Source organism: Bubalus kerabau, chromosome X (assembly GCF_029407905.1).
Source record: "Bubalus kerabau isolate K-KA32 ecotype Philippines breed swamp buffalo chromosome X, PCC_UOA_SB_1v2, whole genome shotgun sequence".
NCBI lineage: Eukaryota > Metazoa > Chordata > Mammalia > Artiodactyla > Bovidae > Bubalus > Bubalus kerabau.
Window position 1 is genome coordinate 152,510,684 of NC_073647.1, and position 17,475 is coordinate 152,528,158.

Here is a 17,475-nt window from a genome sequence, read left to right on the forward strand (position 1 = left end):
TTCTCTAGTTGCGGAGAATGCGGGATACCCTTCAGTTGCAGTGCATGAGCCTCTCACTGTGGTGACCCCTCTTGTTGTGGAACACTGGCTCTAGATAAGTGGCCTTCAGTAATCATGGTGCACAGGCTCAGTAGTTTCAGCTCGCAGACTCGAGAGCACTGGCTCAGTTGCTGCGGTACACGGGCCCAGTTGCTCCGTGGCATATGGAATCCTCCCAGGCCAGAAATTGAACCTGTGTCCCCTTCATTGGCAGGTGGATTCTTATCCACTGCACCACCAGGAAAGTCCATCTCTTGATTTTAAAATACATTATAAAGCATTAAGACATTGTGGTGTGAACATCATAAGAGAAATAAAGATCAGTAAAATAGAATTGAGAGTCCAGAAATAAATCCTAACATTTATGATTGATTTCTTAACAATGGTGCCAAGACAATTAAGTGGAGAAAGATTAGCCTTCTAAACAAATGATACTGGGACAACTGAATATCAGCATTCAAAAGAATGAAGTTGGACCTCTACCTTCCATCATCTAACAAAATGAACTCTAAATGGATCAGAGTTAAAACTATAAACCTGTTAGAAAAACCATAGAGGTAAATCAATGTGACCTTGGAGTACACAGTGGTTTCTTAGGTATGACCCCAAAAAAGCACAAGCAACAAAGGAATAGATATATTGTACTTTGTTAATATTGAAAACTTTTGTACCTTAAAGGACACCACCAAGAAGGTAAAAAGACAATTCTCAGAATGGAAGAAAATATTTACAAGTCAGACATGAGAAAAGAGACTTGTGAGTAGAATATATAAATAACTTTTATAATGTAACAATAAAATGACAAGTGGCCCAGGTGAAAAGGACAAAAGATTTTAATAGATTATTTTGCCAAAGAAAATATGCAGATGGGTGATAAACCCATAAAAGCTGCTCAACATCGTTAGAGAAATGCAAATTAAGACCAAATGAGATACTACTTCACACGTACTAGGATGGCTGTAATCAAAAAGACAGAATAAAGTAACAAGTGTCCATAATGATGTGGAGAATTTTGAACCCTCATACATTGTGGGTGAGAATGTTAAATAGCACAGCCACTGGAAAAACAGTTGGCCATTCCTCAAAAAATTAAATACAGGGTTATCATGTGACCTAGCAATTTCACTCCTAGGTATATGTCCCAGAGAATTGAAAACGTGTGTCTACACAAAGAGTTCTACACAAAGGTTCATAGTAGCATTATTCATAATAGTGAAAAGTGGAAATAATCCAAAGTTCATCAGTTGATGAATGGATAAACAAATGTTCAGTTCATTGGCTCAGTCGTGTCTTACTCTTTGCAACCCCATGGACTGCAGCACGCCAGGCTTCCCTGTCCATCACCAACTCCTGGAGCTTGCTCACATTCATGTCCATTGAGTCGGTGATGCCATCCAACCATCTCATCCTCTATCATTGCCTTCTCCTCCCACCTTCAGTCTTTCCCAGCTTCAGGGCCTTTTCCAGTGAGTCAGTTCTTTGCATCAGGTGGCCAAAATACTTGAGTTTCAGCTTCAGCATCAGTTCTTCCAATGAATATTCAGGACTGATTTCCTTCAGGATGGACTGGTTGGATCTCCTTGCAGTCCAAGGGACTCTCAAGAGTCTTCTCCAACACCACAGTTCAAAAGCATCAATTCTTCGGCATTCAGCTTTCCTTATAGTCCAATTCTCACATCCATACTTGACTACTGGAAAAACCACAGCTTTGACTAGAAATCTTTGTCGGCAAGTAATGTTTCTCTGCTTTTTAATATGCTGTCTAGGTTGGTTACACCTTTTCTTCCAAGGACCAAGCAGCTTTTACTTTCATGGCTGCAGTCACCATCTGCAGTGATTTTGGAGCCCAAGAAAATAAAGTCTCTCACTGTTTCCATTGTTTTCCCAGCTATTTGCCATGGAGTGATAGGACCAGATGCCATGATCTTTGTTTTTTAATATTGAGTTTTAAGCCAACTTTTTCACTCTCCTCTTTCACTTTCATCAAGAGGCTCTTTAGTTCTTCTTCACTTTCTGCCATAAGGGTGGTGTCATCTGTGTATCTGAGGTTATTGATAATAACAAATGCTAATAAACAGCAAATAAACAGATGTTATATAACCATAAAATGAAAAATTATTCAGCCATAAAAAGGAATTAAATATGATACATGCTCCATTACAGATGATCCTTAAAAACATGCTGAGTGAACAAAGCTAGTAGGAAATAAAAATTCATATTTATAAAAACACAGTTATAAAAATGGGCAAATCCATATAGACAGAAACTAGATTAATGGTTGTCAGGGAGAAAGGAAGATGAGAGATTGCCCATGGGTGGTGATTTCTTTTGGGGTGATGAAAATGTTCCAAAATTAGATAGTGGTGATGAGTTCCACAACTCTGTGAATATACTAAAGAAAAATCATTGATGAGTATACATTTAAAAAGTGAATTTTATGGTATGTAAATTTTATCTCAATAAAAGCTGTTATAAAAAGTCAGCTTTAGCACTTCAGTTACTTTCAAGTACTAGCTTCAAACATGCCAACTCAGACTTTTTTTAATTGAAATTAATGAAAATGTAAATGTTATGTAGAAAATTTTAAACATAATTAGCCAAAGTAACAATGCAGTTTTTTGAACTACTTTTTAATGTTCATTATCATGCTGTTTTATTTCCTGACTTTTTCATTGATGCTTTTGCAAATGTAATTCAGGATTTCTCTTTTAATTCCATTAAAATGTGCTTAGGAACTCATGATGGAAAGAAGGTTAAAAAGTTTATCAAAATGGCATGATAGAACAAAATTGTAGTTACTAAATGGTTGTGTTTGATAATTTTATTCTTGGAGATTCTATAATATCGTAACTCTTAAGATGCAGGGCTTAGGAGAAAGGCACAGAAGTTTAAGATTAGGGTGGAAAGTCTAGGGTGGAAAGTCTGGGTCTGGCTCACACACATAAGAGAAGGGCTTTTTCTTTCTCTTCCTGACTTCCCATTTTAGAAGATTTTTCAGATTGGGGATTTATCAGAGAAGCATAAGGCAAATGACTCTTCCCATATTATTGTACAAGTAGTGAATCACAATGCAGTTGTTTTTTTTTTTTTCTTTTGAACTGTGGTTTTGGAGAAGACTCTTTTTTTTTAATTTTTTTTATTTTTAAACTTTACATAATTGTATTAGTTTTGCCAAATATCAAAATGAATCCGCCACAGGTATACGTGTGTTCCCCATCCTGAACCCTCCTCCCTCCTCCCTCCCCATACCATCCCTCTGGGTCGTCCCAGTGCACTAGCCCCAAGTTTGATTCATTGTCTGGAAATCTTAGAAGTTGGGATCATTGATGGATTTGTTCAGAGGCCAAAACCATAAGTTTGTTAATGAACATCAAGATAATTTAATGCTCCAGAATCTTCCTGGAACATTTGAAACCCATAAGGCACAGTTAAAGTATAAATGCTTACAGGGATTCAGTTCAGTTCAGTTGCTCAGTCGTGTCCGACTTTGCGGCCCCATGGACTGCAGCACTCCAGGCTTGCCTGTCCATCACCAACTCCTGGAGCTTGCTCAAACTCATGTCCATCGAGTCAGTGATTCCATCCAACCATCTCATCCTCTGTCGTCCCCTTCTCCTCCCACTTTCAATCTTTCCCAGCATCAGGGTCTTTTCCAATGAGTCAGTTCTTCGCATCAGGTGGCCAAAGTATTGGAGTTTCAGCTTCAGCATCAGTCCTTCCAAAGAATATTCAGGACTGATTTCCTTTAGGATGGAATGGTTGGATCTCCTTGCAGTCCAAGGGACTCTCAAGAGCCTTCTCCAACACCACAGTTCAAAACATCAATTCTTCGGCATTCAGCTTGCTTTACAGTCCAACTCTCACATCCATACATGACCACTGGAAAAACCACAGCTTTGACTAGAGACCTTTGTTGGCAAGTAATGTCTCTGCTTTTTAATATGCTGTCTAAGTTGGTCATCACTTTTCTTCCAAGGAGCAAGCATCTTTTAATTTCATGACTGCAGTCACCATCTGCAGTGATTTTGGAGCTCAAAAAAATAGTCTCTCACTGTTTGCATTGTTTCCCCATCTATCTGCCATAAAGTGATGGGACCAGATGTCATGATCTTAGTTTTTGGAATGTTGAATTTTAAGCCAACTTTTCACTCTCCTCTTTAACTTTCATCAGGAGACTCTTTAGTTCTTCTTCACTTTCTGCCGTAAGAGGTTAGAGAATGTGAATATAACTATCATGCCATTGAAAAATACATATTAACAGATTTTAGCCCAAATTAATCTCAGAGGACCTACATTAGCACATACGGTAAGTAAATCGAGAAAGAGAATGAAAGGAATTTAATACAGTGATTGTCTTTTTCTTCAGCCGCTTTCAAACTTGTGAAAACCTGGCTTGGTCCAGAAGCAGTGAGTTTGTTGAAGTTTACGAGTAAAAATGACATCCAAGACTATGTCAGTGTAGAATACCTGCCTCCTCACATGGGTGGAACTGTAAGTACAGTACCTAAAACCTGTTTTTAAAATAAGACTGGCTCATGACACATACATGAGGCTGTATTCTTTCCTCAACAGAAACAGAAAAGCAATATCTAAACATCCTAAGAAAAATTATAGATAGTCTAAAATAGCAACCAGAGTTATAGACATTTTTTAATTAAAAATTTTGAGTTGTTAAATTATTTTTGAATAGGTCAAGTTTTTAAACTGATTTTAAACTGAAAGATAACTCAGTAAAGTATTCAGAAACAAGTATTCAGTAAAAAGTCTTTGTACTGATGTGGCTACCATCCTGTTCTCCTCTCTAGTTTAATTTCTTTTTTTTTTTATTTCCAGGGATCTGTGTTACCTATATAAAAAAACTGTACTAAATATGTAATATATAAACAACTATAGTATTCATATATATATAATTCTTTTTCCCTCCCAATGTGGTTTTAACCAAGTAGTGTATTTATACACTATTGTGTGTGCTGCTTTTTGCGTCATAAAATCTCTTAGAAATCATTCAAAATCATTATGTGATAAGCTATCTTATTCTTGTTCATGGCTGCATAGTATTCTACTGTCTAGAGCTGACCCATAAATTGTATAATGGATGACACTAAATCACTTAATTGCCTTTTGTTGTCTCTTTAGTTTGATTTCAGTTATTTACTGTTGAACAGTTTTTAATTTAAAGTTAATATATACTATAATATTTTTTGGAAATGATCTTGCTACTTACAAATAAGAGACCAGAAGTAAGTAGCTATGTGTTACATTTTTAGTACTCCATGGCAATGAAACATAATTGGATAATGACTTTTTTTTAATAAACTGTGAAACCTATGGATTTTGTATGCTTTAGGTTAATTTGATTGATAATACTTCAGTTATTTGACTTTTGCAATCTGCTTTGTACTGGCAAAATTACGTTCAACTAGAATCAGAGGAGTAGCAAAATGAAAAGTTATTGTGTATCCTTTTCTATGTTTTCTTTCATTAGAAAAAAACCTTGAATTGGTCATTTTGGGGGGAAGTTATCAACCTTTTGTTTGTACAATACATATGGAACCTATGAAAGACTGGATAAAATATCTGAACCAAAAGTGGCTCTCCGTGAGAGTGGTATATTATACAGAAAGTTCTCAGCAGCTTTTGGCAACCAGCTAAGGATGATTTTAAGAAAAGAAAGGAAGAATAGTATGAGGTCCCTAGATAATACTTATGAACTGAGACTCAAATTTATTTTAAAAGATATAAAATATATTATATCCTTATGTCTGAGACTGTTTCCGGACTATCACAACTGGACATAGTCCTACAGAGAACTCCACAACACTTCAACTCACTGCAAAGGAAATTGGGTGGGATGAGGGTAACAAAAATAGAAATTTTTTCATATAGAGACATGCACAATTATTTCTTCAGCCAAACTGAACTTGGGACGACCCAGAGGGATGGTATGGGGAGGGAGGAGGGTTCAGGATGGGGAACACATGTATACCTGTGGCGGATTCATTTTGATATTTGGCAAAACTAATACAATTATGTAAAGTTTAAAAATAAAATAAAATTAAAAAATAAATAAACAAACTGGTTATGAGTATTTTGATTCCTAGACATCTGAAAAACCAAATGAAAAGTCTCTTGTTACTGAATGATGGTCATTAAAGATGGTTTCAAAGATGTTTCTTTTTCTTCCCCTAAATATTGATTTCTGTATTTTTTTTAACTTTTATTGTCAGTTTCAGGTGTACATCAAAATGAATGAATCAGTTGTACATATATCCACCCTGTTTCAGATTCTTTTCCCATATAGGTTATTGCAGAGTGTTGAGTTCCCTGTTCTATATAGTAGGTTGTTGTTATTAGGTTGGTGCAAAAGTAATTGCAGTTTTGCATTTTTGAACTTTGCCATTTTTTTTTAAATAGTTGACTTATAGTATTTCGGGTGCACAGCAAGGTGATTCAGTTACACAAATACACATATATTATTTTTGAAATTATTTTCTATCATAGGTTATTAGAAGATATTGACTATAGTTCCATATGCTATACAGTAAAACTTTGTTGCTTATTGCATATCTATTTTTTAATTAGAAATCTAGCATTCTAGTCATGCTAAGTCAAACAGGTGGAATCAAAATGTCATAATTTTTTTAATATAAATTTATGTCTTTTAATTAAAAGATTCGTTTTGATGTTTGGCAAAACTAATACAGTGTTTCAGGTTTAAAAATAAAATAAAATATAAAAAAAATAAAATAAAAAATAAAAAATAGTCAATGGAAGTTTAAGAGCAAAAAAATAAATAAACAGAATGGAAAAAAAAATTTATGTCTTTTAATTGGAGGCTAATTGCTTTACAATATTGTATTGGTTTTGCCATACATTGACATGAATCCGCCACGGGTGTACATGTGTTCCACATCCTGAACCCCCCTCCCACCTCTCTCCCCATCCCATCCCTCTGGGTCATCCCAGTGCACCAGCCCCAAGCATCCTGTATCATGCATCAAACCTGGACTGGTGATTGATTTCACATATGATAATATACATGTTTCAATGCCATTCTCCCAAATGATCCCACCCTTGCCCTCTCCCACAGAGTCCATCTGTGTCTCTTTTGCTGTCTCGCATACAGGGTTATCGTTACCATCTTTCTAAATTCCATATATATGCATTAGTATACTGTATTGGTGTTTTTCTTTCTGGCTTACTTCACTCTGTATAATAGGCTCCAGTTTCATCCACCTCATTAGAACTGATTCAAATGTCTTCTTTTTAATGGCTGAGTAATACTCCATTGTGTATATGTACCACAGCATTCTTATCCATTCATCTGCTGATGGACATCTAGGTTGCTTCCATGTCCTGGCTATTATAAACAGTGCTGCGATGAACATTGGGGTACACATGTCTCTTTCCCTTCTGGTTTCCTCAGTGTGTATGCCCAGCAGTGGGATTGCTGGGTCATAAGGCAGGTCTATTTCCAGTTTTTTAAGGAATCTCCACACTGTTCTCCATAGTGGCTGTACTAGTTTGTATTCCCACCAACAGTGTAAGAGGGTTCCCTTTTCTCCACACCCTCTCCAGCATTTATTGCTTGTAGACTTTTGGATAGCAGCCATTCTGACTGGCATGAAATGGTACCTCATAGTGGTTTTGATTTGTATTTCTCTGATAATGAGTGATGTTGAGCATCTTTTCATGTCTGTTGTATGGCTTCTTTGGAGAAATGTCTGTTTAGTTCTTTGGCCCATTTTTTGTTTGGGCTGTTTATTTTTCTGGAATTGAGCTGCAGGAGTTGCTTGTATATTTTTGAGATTAATTCTTTGTCAGTTGCTTCATTTGCTATTATTTTCTCCCATTCTGAAGGCTGTCTTTTCACCTTCCTTATAGTTTCCATTGTTGTGCAAAAGCTTTTAATTTTAATTAGGTCTCATTTGTTTACTTTTGCTTTTATTTCCAATATTCTGGGATGTGTGTCATAGAGGATCCTGCTGTGATTTATGTCAGAGAGTGTTTTGCCTATGTTCTCCTCTAGGAGTTTTATAGTTTCTGGTCTTACGTTTGGATCTTTAATCCATTTTGAGTTTATTTTTGTGTATGGTGTTAGAAAGTGTTCTAGTTTCATTATTTTACAAGTGGTTGACCAGTTTTCCCAGCACCACTTGTTAAAAGAGCTTGTTGTTTCTCCATTGTATATTCTTGCCTCTTTGTCAAAGATAAGGTGTCCATAGGTGCATGGATTTATCTCTGGGCTTTCTATTTTGTTCCATTGATCTATATTTCTGTCTTTGTGCCAGTACCATACTGTCTTGATGACTGTGGCTTTGTAGTATAGAGCCTGAAGTCAGGCAGGTTGATCCCTCTAGTTCCATTCTTCTTTCTCAAGATTGCTTTGGCTATTCGAGGTTTTTTGTATTTCCATACAAATTGTGAAATTATTTGTTCTAGCTCTGTGAAAAATACCGTCAGTAGCTTGATAGGGATTGCATTGAATCTATAGATTGCTTTGGGTAGTATACTCATTTTCACTATATTGATCCTTCCAATCCATGAACACAGTATATTTCTCCATCTATTAGTGTCCTCTTTGATTTCTTTCACCCGTGTTTTATAGTTTTCTATATATAGGTCTTTTGTTTCTTTAGGTAGATATATTCCTAAGTATTTTATTCTTTCTGTTGCAATGGTGAATGGAATTGTTTCCTTAATTTCTCTTTCTATTTTCTCATTATTAGTGTATAGGAATGCAAAGGATTTCTGTGTGTTGATTTTATATCCTGCAACTTTACTATATTCGTTGATTAGCCAAAATATCATAATATTTTAGGCAAAAATTCATAAGTTTTCTTATATATATATATAATACATTTACATATGTGTATACAAAAGTTTTTCTACTACACTTGATAAAGGTTTGAGAAAGAGTATACAAAAAAAAGAGATTGAAAAATTAGAGAACATATACTAAATGAAATGGGAGCCCTGAATATGAAATAGAAAAAGTGAAATGTACTAGATAAAATTGAAAGATCATCATATAGTCGAGTTGTTTTTAAACATGACTGCTCATTAGAAACATATCTGGAGCTCTGGAGAGAAAAAGAAATACCTGAGCATTTGTATTTTTCAAAAAGTTTCAAGATAATTCTGATATGCATCTGGATTTTAAAAAGTGATTACAAGTTTTTTCTGTTAGATCCTAGTTTTGGTGATACGTGAAGTGAAAGTGAAGTAAATGTCGCTCAGTCGTGTCCGACTCTTTGCGACCCGTGGACAGTAGCCCACCAAGCTCCTCTGTCCATGGGATTCTCCAGGCAAGAATACTGGAGTGGGTTGCCATTTCCTTCTCCAGGGGATCTTCCTGACCCAGGGATGGAACCCAGGTCTCCCACATTACAGGCAGATGCTTTAACCTCTGCGCCACCAGGGAAGCCCTTAAATATAAGAATACTAACATCAAAGATTTCAAAGGGAGGAAAGGAAGCCAGGTTGAAAGAAGAAGCGGGAGGAGGCGGAAGAGGGGGATGAAAGGGGTGGCCTTACAGACGTCTCCTGCCACATACAGATACCCAGGTGTTATGAGACTTTTCCCAGGGCCTCCAGAGAAGGGAGGACTGGAACTCGGCCCTACCAGAAATCAGAACCAGAATTCGAGTTCTCTACCAAGAGGAGGTGATCAGTCTCCTATCCTCAGCTCAGGCTGAGGGCCCTTTGACCAGATTCCTGCATCCAGGACCGGGGGATTAGAAAAACAGGGAAGGATAGGAAGGGTTAAGGAAAGGAAAAAGAGAGGGAAGGGGAGAGAGGTCAATAAAGTCTCTTGTTCCTTACCTGGTCGGGGCACTCTGGCCAGTTGTCTACATCAGGAGGAGACCAGGGACAAAAGGGTCCCAGTTGTGGCCGCTAGGTCTGGTCCTTTGGCAGGCAAGCTGGCCCCTGAGTACCCCGAGTGGTCAGGATGTCAGTCTCAGTGAAGAAGAATCCCACCAGAGTCACCATTTGTTGCAGGAAGGCGGACCCCTTCCAGGGCCCAAAACTGGGCTCTTGTCTAACACTCGGAAATGAATTGTCCGAGGAGACACATGTGCTGACAAAACAAGAGATTTTATTGGGAAAGGGCACCCAGGTGGAGAGCAGTAGGGTAAAGGAACCCAGGAGAACTGCTCCCGGGTTTTGGTGATATAGAGATCTATTATTTTTCTGTACCAATCATGATATAGTGGTATTAAGTGAGTAATGTAATCACAAAAGTAAAAGATGTTTATCAGTTTTCACAGTCAATAGCCAGACAAAAAATAAAAGTTAATTACAATTGCAAGCCATAATGGGAACATGATTAACTTAACAATATAAAATAATTACATACAATTTGGGGAGGGGTCAAGCAGAGTGATGTGGTAAGTAGAAGTGTGTACATGCACATGTTTTCATCCACCCAGCCAGTCTATGTCTTTTGGTTGGTGCATTTAATCTATTTACATTTAAAGTAATATCAATATGCATGATGTTGTCAAAAACTTTTTCTGCATCTACAAAAATAATTATTTGGTTTTTATTCTTCTGTTTGTTAATATGGCATATAACACTAATTAATTGGCTTGCATCGAAGAATCCTTGCATCCCTGGGATAAATCCCACTTGATCATGATGTATTGTTGGATTTAGTTTGCTAGTATTTTGTTGAGGATTTTTGCGTCTGTTTATCTGTGATATTGACCTATCATTTTCTTTTTTTGTGCTTTGTCTAATTTTGATATCAGAGTGATGAAAACCTTTTAGAAGGTGTTTGAGAGTTTTCCTTCCTCCGCAGGAGTTTCAGAAAAATAGGTGATAACTCTTCTCTAAATGTGAGATATAATTCACCTTTGAAGTCATGTGGTCCTGGACTTTGTTGAGAGTTTTTAAAATCACAGTTTCAGTATCACTTGTTATTGGTGTGTTCACATTTTCTAGTTTGTCCTGGTTCAGTCTTGGAAGGTTGTGCCTTTCTAAGAATTTGTCCATTTCTTCTAGATTGTCTTTTTTATTGGCACTTGTAGTAGTAGTCTCTCATGATCCTTTGTATTTCTGTGGTGCTTATAGTAATTGCTTTTTCATTTGTAATTGTACTGATTTGAGCCCTCCCTTTTTTTCATGATGAGTCTGGCTAAAAGTTTATCAATTTTGTGTATCTTTTCAAAGACCCAGCTTTTAGTTTCATTCATCTTTTCTATTGTTTTGTCTCCATTTCATTTATTTCTACTCGGATCTTTATGATTTCTTTCCTTATGCTAACTTTGGGTTTTGTTTGTTCCTCTTTCTCTAGTTGCTTTAGGTGTAAGTTTAGGTTGTTTATTTGAAATTTTTCTTGTTTTCTGTGGTAAGATCGTATTGCTATAAACTTCCCTCTTAGAATTGCTTTTGTTGGTTTGCATAGGTTTTAGATTGTCGTGTTTTCATTGTCATTAGTCTCTGCTGCTGCTGCTGCTGTTGCTGCGTCACTTCAGTCGTGTCCAACCCTGTGTGACCCCATAGATGGCAGCCCACCAGGCTCCCCCGTCCCTGGGATTCTCCAGGCAAGAACACTGGAGTGGGTTGCCATTTCCTTCTCCAATGCATGAAAGTGAAAAGTGAAAGTGAAGGCGCTCAGTCGTGTCTGAGTCATTAGTCTCTAGGTATTTTTTAATTCTGTCTTTGATTTCTTCAGTGATCCATTGGTTTAGTAACATATTGTTTAGCCTTCACGTGATTGTGTGTGTTTTTTTTCTTTACAGTTATTACATGTAATTTAATTCTAATCTTACAGTGTTGTGGTCAGAAAAGATGCTTCATATGATTTCAGATTTCTTAAATTTACCAAGGCTTGATTTGTGGCCCAAGATGTGATGTATTCTAGAGAATGTTCCATGTACACTTGAGAAGAAAGTATATTCTACTGCTTTTAGATAGAGTGTTATGTAAGTATCAGTTGGGTTTATCTGGTCTAATGAGTCATTTAAGGCCTATGTTCCTTATTGAATTTCTGTCTAGATTATTTGTCCATTGGTGGAAGTGGGATGTAAAGTCCCCCATTATTTTCTGTTTATTTGTTTATTCTCTATTTTTTGTTAAACTTTTTATTTTTTACTGGGATATAGCCAACTAATGGAGAAGGAAATGGCAACCCGCTCCAGTGTTCTTGCCTGGAGAATCCCAGGGACAGGGGAACCTGGTGGGCTGACGTCTATGGGGTCGCACAGAGTTGGACACGGCTGAAGCGACTTAGCAGCAGCAGCAGCCAACTAACAATATTGTGATAGTTCAGGTGAACAGTGAAGGGTAAAGTCTCCCACTATTGTGTTACTGTTGATCTCCCTTAGCATTTGCCTTGTATATTGAGGGTCTCTGTGTTGAGTGCATATATATTTATACTGTTATATCTTCTTGGATTGATCCCTTGATCATTATGTAGTGTCTTTGTTTGTCTTTTATAACAGTCTTTATTTTAAACTCTGTTTTGTCTGATATGAGTATTGCCACTCCAGCTTTCTTTTCATTTCTATTTGCATAGAATATCTTTTTCCATCCTCTCACTTTCAGTCTGTATGTGTTCCTAGGTCTGAAATGGGTCTCTTATAGACAGCATATATATGAGTCTTATATTTGTATCCATTCAGACAGTTTGTGTTTTTCAGTTGGAGCATTTAACCTATTTACATTTAAGGTAATTATTGATATGTATATTCTTATTGCCACTTTTTAAAATTCTTTTGAAGTTGTTTTTGTAAGTCTTTTTCCTTCCTTTTTTGTTCTCTTCTCATGATTTAGTGTTTGTATTGCTTTTTATTTTGTTTGTGTATCTGTTATAGTTTTTTGGTTCACATTTCCCATAACGTTTCTTTAATATTATTTAATTTTTATTGCTCTGGGTCTTCATTGCTGTGCATAGGCTTTCTCTAGTTGCAGAGAGTGTGGGCTACTCTGCAGTTTCAGTGTGCAGGCTTCTCATTGCCGTGGCTTCTCTTGTTGCAGAGCATGGGCTCTAGAGTCCACAGGCATCAGTAGTTGAGGCATGTGGGCTCAATAGTTACAGCTCATGGGCTCTAGAGCACAGAGTGGTTGTGGAACATGGGCATTAGTTGCCAGAGGCATATGGAATATTCCTGGGCTGGGGATTGAACCTGTGTTTCCTGCATTGGCACGCAGATTTTTATCTACCACACCACCAGGGAATTCTTCCCATAAGGTTTTGATATAGCTATCTATCTATATGTATATATATACACAACATTGTTTTAAGTTGCTGTTCACTTAATTTCAAATGCATTGCCCATTTTCTGCATTTGTACTCTCCTCACAATTGCCGGTTTTGATACCATATTTGTGTGTGGATGATTTCCTACTTTCACTGTATGTTTACTGGTAAGCTTTCCCATGTGGATTTTCATATTTCTAGGTGTGGCCTTTTTTTTTTTTAAACACCTAAAGAAGTATCTTTAGCATTTGTTGCAAAGCTGGTCTGGTGATGCTGAATTCACTTCGCTTTTGCTTGTCTGTAATGCTTTTCATGTCTTTGTGGAGTCTGAACAAGAGCCTTGCTGGTTAGAATGTTTTTGGTTGGAGATTTTCTCCCTTTTGTCAGTTTGAATATATCATGCTACTCTCTTCTGGCCTGCAGAGTTTCTGCTGAAAAATCAGCAGATAACTTTATGGGAATTCCCTTGTATGTTATTTATTGCTTTTCCCTTGTTGCTTGCAATATTTTTTCCTCTGTATTTTAATTTTTGTCAGTTTGATTAATATGTATCTCAGGGTGTTCCTCCTTGGATTTATCCTGCCAGGGACTGTCTACACTTCGTGCTCTTGGGTGACTGATTCCTTTTTCAAGGGAAGTTTCGGCTGTAATCTCTTCAAATAGTTTCTCAGGCCCTTTCCCTCTTTCTTTCTCATTTCTTATCGTTTTCATTCTATTTTTGTTTGTTCTGCAGCCGTGATTTCCATCACTCTGTCTTCCAGTTCATTTATTCATTCTCTGCCTTAGTTATTCTGCTATTAATTCTTTCTAGTATATTTTTAATTTATATTGTGTTTTTTGATTTTTAGATTTTTTTTAATTATGATTTATTTTTGGCTGCACTGAATCTTTGTTGCTTTGTGTGGGATTTCTCTAGTTGCAGTAAGCAGGGGCTACTCTTAATTGCAGTACATGGGCTTCTCACTGTGGTGGCTTCTCTTGTTACAGAACACAGGCTCTAGGCACACAGGCTTCGGTAGTTGTGGCACATAGGCTCAGTACTTGTTGCTCGCAGGCCCTAGAGTGCACCAGCTTCAGTAGTTGTGGCACATGGGCTTAGTTGCTCCCTGGCATGTGGAATCTTCCCCAACCAGGGATTGAACTCATATTGTCTCCATTGGCAGGTGGATTCCTATCCACTGCACCATTAGGGAGGTCCCAGTTATTGAATTCTTTATCTCTAATTCTTCATTCTCTTAATCTTTTATCTCTTTGTTAAACATTTCTTATATCTTCTCGGTCTGTGCCTCCATTCTTTTCCCAAGATTTTGGATCATCTTTACTATCATTACTCTGAATTCTTTTTCAGCTTGATTGCCTATTTCCTCTTCATTTAGTTGTTCTTGTGGGTTTTTACATTTTTCCTTCATTTGAAACATATTTCTGTGTCATCTTCCTTTGTCTAACCTTCTGTGCTTGTCGTTGTCTTTGTGCGGGCTACAGGATCCTAGTTCTTCTTGTTTCTGGTGCCTGCCCTCGCTGGGCAGGGCCATGTTAAGGGGTGTGTTTAGACGTGTCTTTGAGCTCAGTAAAGGCTTCCCTGGTAGCTCAGCGGGTTAAGAATCTGCCTGCAGTACAGGAGACCCCAGTTTGATTCCTGGGTTGGGAAGATCCATTGGAGAAGGGATAGGCTACCCACTCGAGTATTGTTTGGCTTCCTGTGTGGCTCAGCTGGTAAAGAATCTGCCTGCAATGTGGGAGACCTGGGTTCAGTCCCTGGGTTGGGAAGATCCCCTGGAGAAGGGAACGGCTACCCACTCCAGTATTCTGGCCTGGAGAATTCCATGGACTGTATAGTCCATGGGGTCACAAAGAGTCAGACATGACTGAGTGACTTTCACTTAACTTCACTTGAGCTCAGTATGACTTGAGGCAGCCTGTCTGATGCTGGGTGGCTCTGTGTTCCTGTCTTGTTGATTGTTTGGCCTGAAGTATTTCAGCTCTGGAACCTGCAGACTGTTGGATGAGGCCAGGTCTTGGTGCCAAAATGGGGACCTCCCTCTGGGAAAGCTCATACCCATCAATATTCCCTGAGGCCTCTGCCACCAGTATTCTTGCCTCCATAGGGAGCCACAGCCAACTTGCACCTCACCAGGAGACTATCCAAGACCCATAAGTAGGTCTAGACTCTTATGGAATCATTGCTTTGCCCTGGGGCCCAGTTTTTGAGACCTGTGTGTACTCTCCAAGAGCGAAGGATCTGTCTTCCCCCAGCCCTGTAGAGCCTGCTCAGGCAGTAGACTTCTGGGGCAGTGGTCAGGGTGTGTGGACCACCGAGGAGGTAGCCCCTCCTAGAGCCCACCAAGGCAAAGTGGGTGGGCAAAGCCCACCACATTTTGAAAGAGCCTGCAGTGACAGCCTCACCCTTTACATGCCTCTGAACAATGGCACTTTGCTTCTATGGCGTCCCAGGCTTCTTCCACAAATATTCCTGGTTGTAGAGCTCCACCCTCCTATCCCTTCAGGCTTTCTCGTCACCACGGGCAGCAGGCTTTCCCCAGGCCTGCTCTCTCCAGACCCAACGTTCCAGCATCCAGCCCATTTGCATCTGCAAACACATCTCAGGCTGGGGTGCACAGGGTTGTGGCATGGACCACCTGTGGAGGTCTCACTCTGTCCTGCCTGCCACAGACTGGTTGCTGTGTTCTCTAACTCCTCTTCTGTCCCAGCTGATAGCCCTGCCAATGAGGGGGCTTCTCCAGGTACAGGACCCTCTCGTCTCTTGCACCTCCCTCCTTGGGGTGCAAGATCCCATTCAGCTTCCTGTTTTTTCTTTCTTTCTTTCATTCTCCCTGGTTATGCAGAGATCTTTGTTGTCCTTTCAGCTGCCCAAAGTCCTCTTCTAGTGTTCAGCATGTACTCTGAGAATTGTTCCAATTGTAGGTGTATTCTTGATGTATTTGTGGGAAGAGGTGAGCTCCATGTCCTCCTACTCTGCCATCTTGACTCCTCCCCCTGAAGCACTATTTTAAACTTCATGTTTCCTGCTTTCCTCTTCTGAGGCTTTATATTTCACTTTTAAACCTAGAAAAACAAAGTATGGTTCATTTCAAAAAGTATGTTTCATTTCAGATACTACCCTTGGTTAAAATAACTATTTGATTGGTTTGTTCTGTTAAATAATTTGCCAATACAGTTGTTTCTTAAAAGTAGTTTTTACCACATGCTATTAATTTTATTTTTATGGGTAGAAAAAGGTATTTTATTTCCCTTCTCTGTTGTTGGAGATTTATTTCCTCAGAATTGTAGTTATAAAAGTAATAGGACTACTGTTCATTAAAGTACATTTTTCCCCTAAATACATACACACTTCCTTAAATAAAGGAAATAATATGAAAGACTGAAAATTACAACAGCACAATGAAAATTAAAAGTATGTCTACTTTTCCAAATCACTGCCACTCCAATTCCCCCAAGCAGTCACTGTTTCAGAGTTTTTTCTTCTTCTAGAAATACTCAGTCCATTGTTGTTGTTTTTTAATGTAGTCATTATATGCTATTTAGTATATTATTCTGTTGTAGTTTTTTTTTAATATCATTTATTTTTAGGTCATACCATATTGATTGCTAGAGATCTAATAGATTCTTTAAACCATTGCAGAATATTCCATTGTATGGATCTAATGATGTATTATTATTATGTTCTCTTTTAAATACCATTAATTTTCTAATCTTTTACCATTACTAACACTGATTCAGTGAATATTCTTATAACGAATTCTTAATACATGGAAGCAGCAGTATCTGTAGAAGATAAACTCCTTGAGTTGAAATCATTAGGTCAGTCGTTACATTTAGTTTAAACTTCAATGGCTGATTTGTGATACCTGTTACCAATTTCCCTGTAAAGAGATTGTGCCTATTTAATGTGTGAGAATGCTTGAATCACATCCTTGCCAACACCACCTATTTTCCTTATTTTAATCTTGGTCAGTCTCAGGTGAAAAATACTTAACTATGGTTTGAATTTGCATTTTTTTATTGTAAGTGATGTTGAGCATTTTTTAATGGTTTAAAACGCAATCTATTTTTTTCTATGAACTCTCCATCATTCCTTTATTCCTTATTTTGTTGAGATGTTACTCTTGTTGATTTTTCTATATTAAGAAAAAGTGGTTTTTGTTTCTATTATATGTAATAAATATTTTCCCAGTTACAGACTTTTAAAACATGCTTTGTTTTTTAAGGTT

The 17,475-nt window shown here is 37.8% G+C and overlaps 1 protein-coding gene across 5 annotated transcripts in view; it reads left to right on the plus strand.

Annotated features, from left to right (window-relative positions):
- MOSPD2 (motile sperm domain containing 2) overlaps positions 1 to 17,475 on the plus strand; it is an 86,677-nt gene that overhangs the window by 35,820 nt on the left and 33,382 nt on the right. For all 5 annotated transcript variants that reach the window (XM_055564564.1, XM_055564567.1, XM_055564566.1 and 2 more), the window contains one exon: positions 4,406 to 4,530. In XM_055564564.1, coding sequence (XP_055420539.1) covers positions 4,406 to 4,530 — 125 coding nt within the window. The remainder of the gene's footprint in view (positions 1 to 4,405; positions 4,531 to 17,475) is intronic.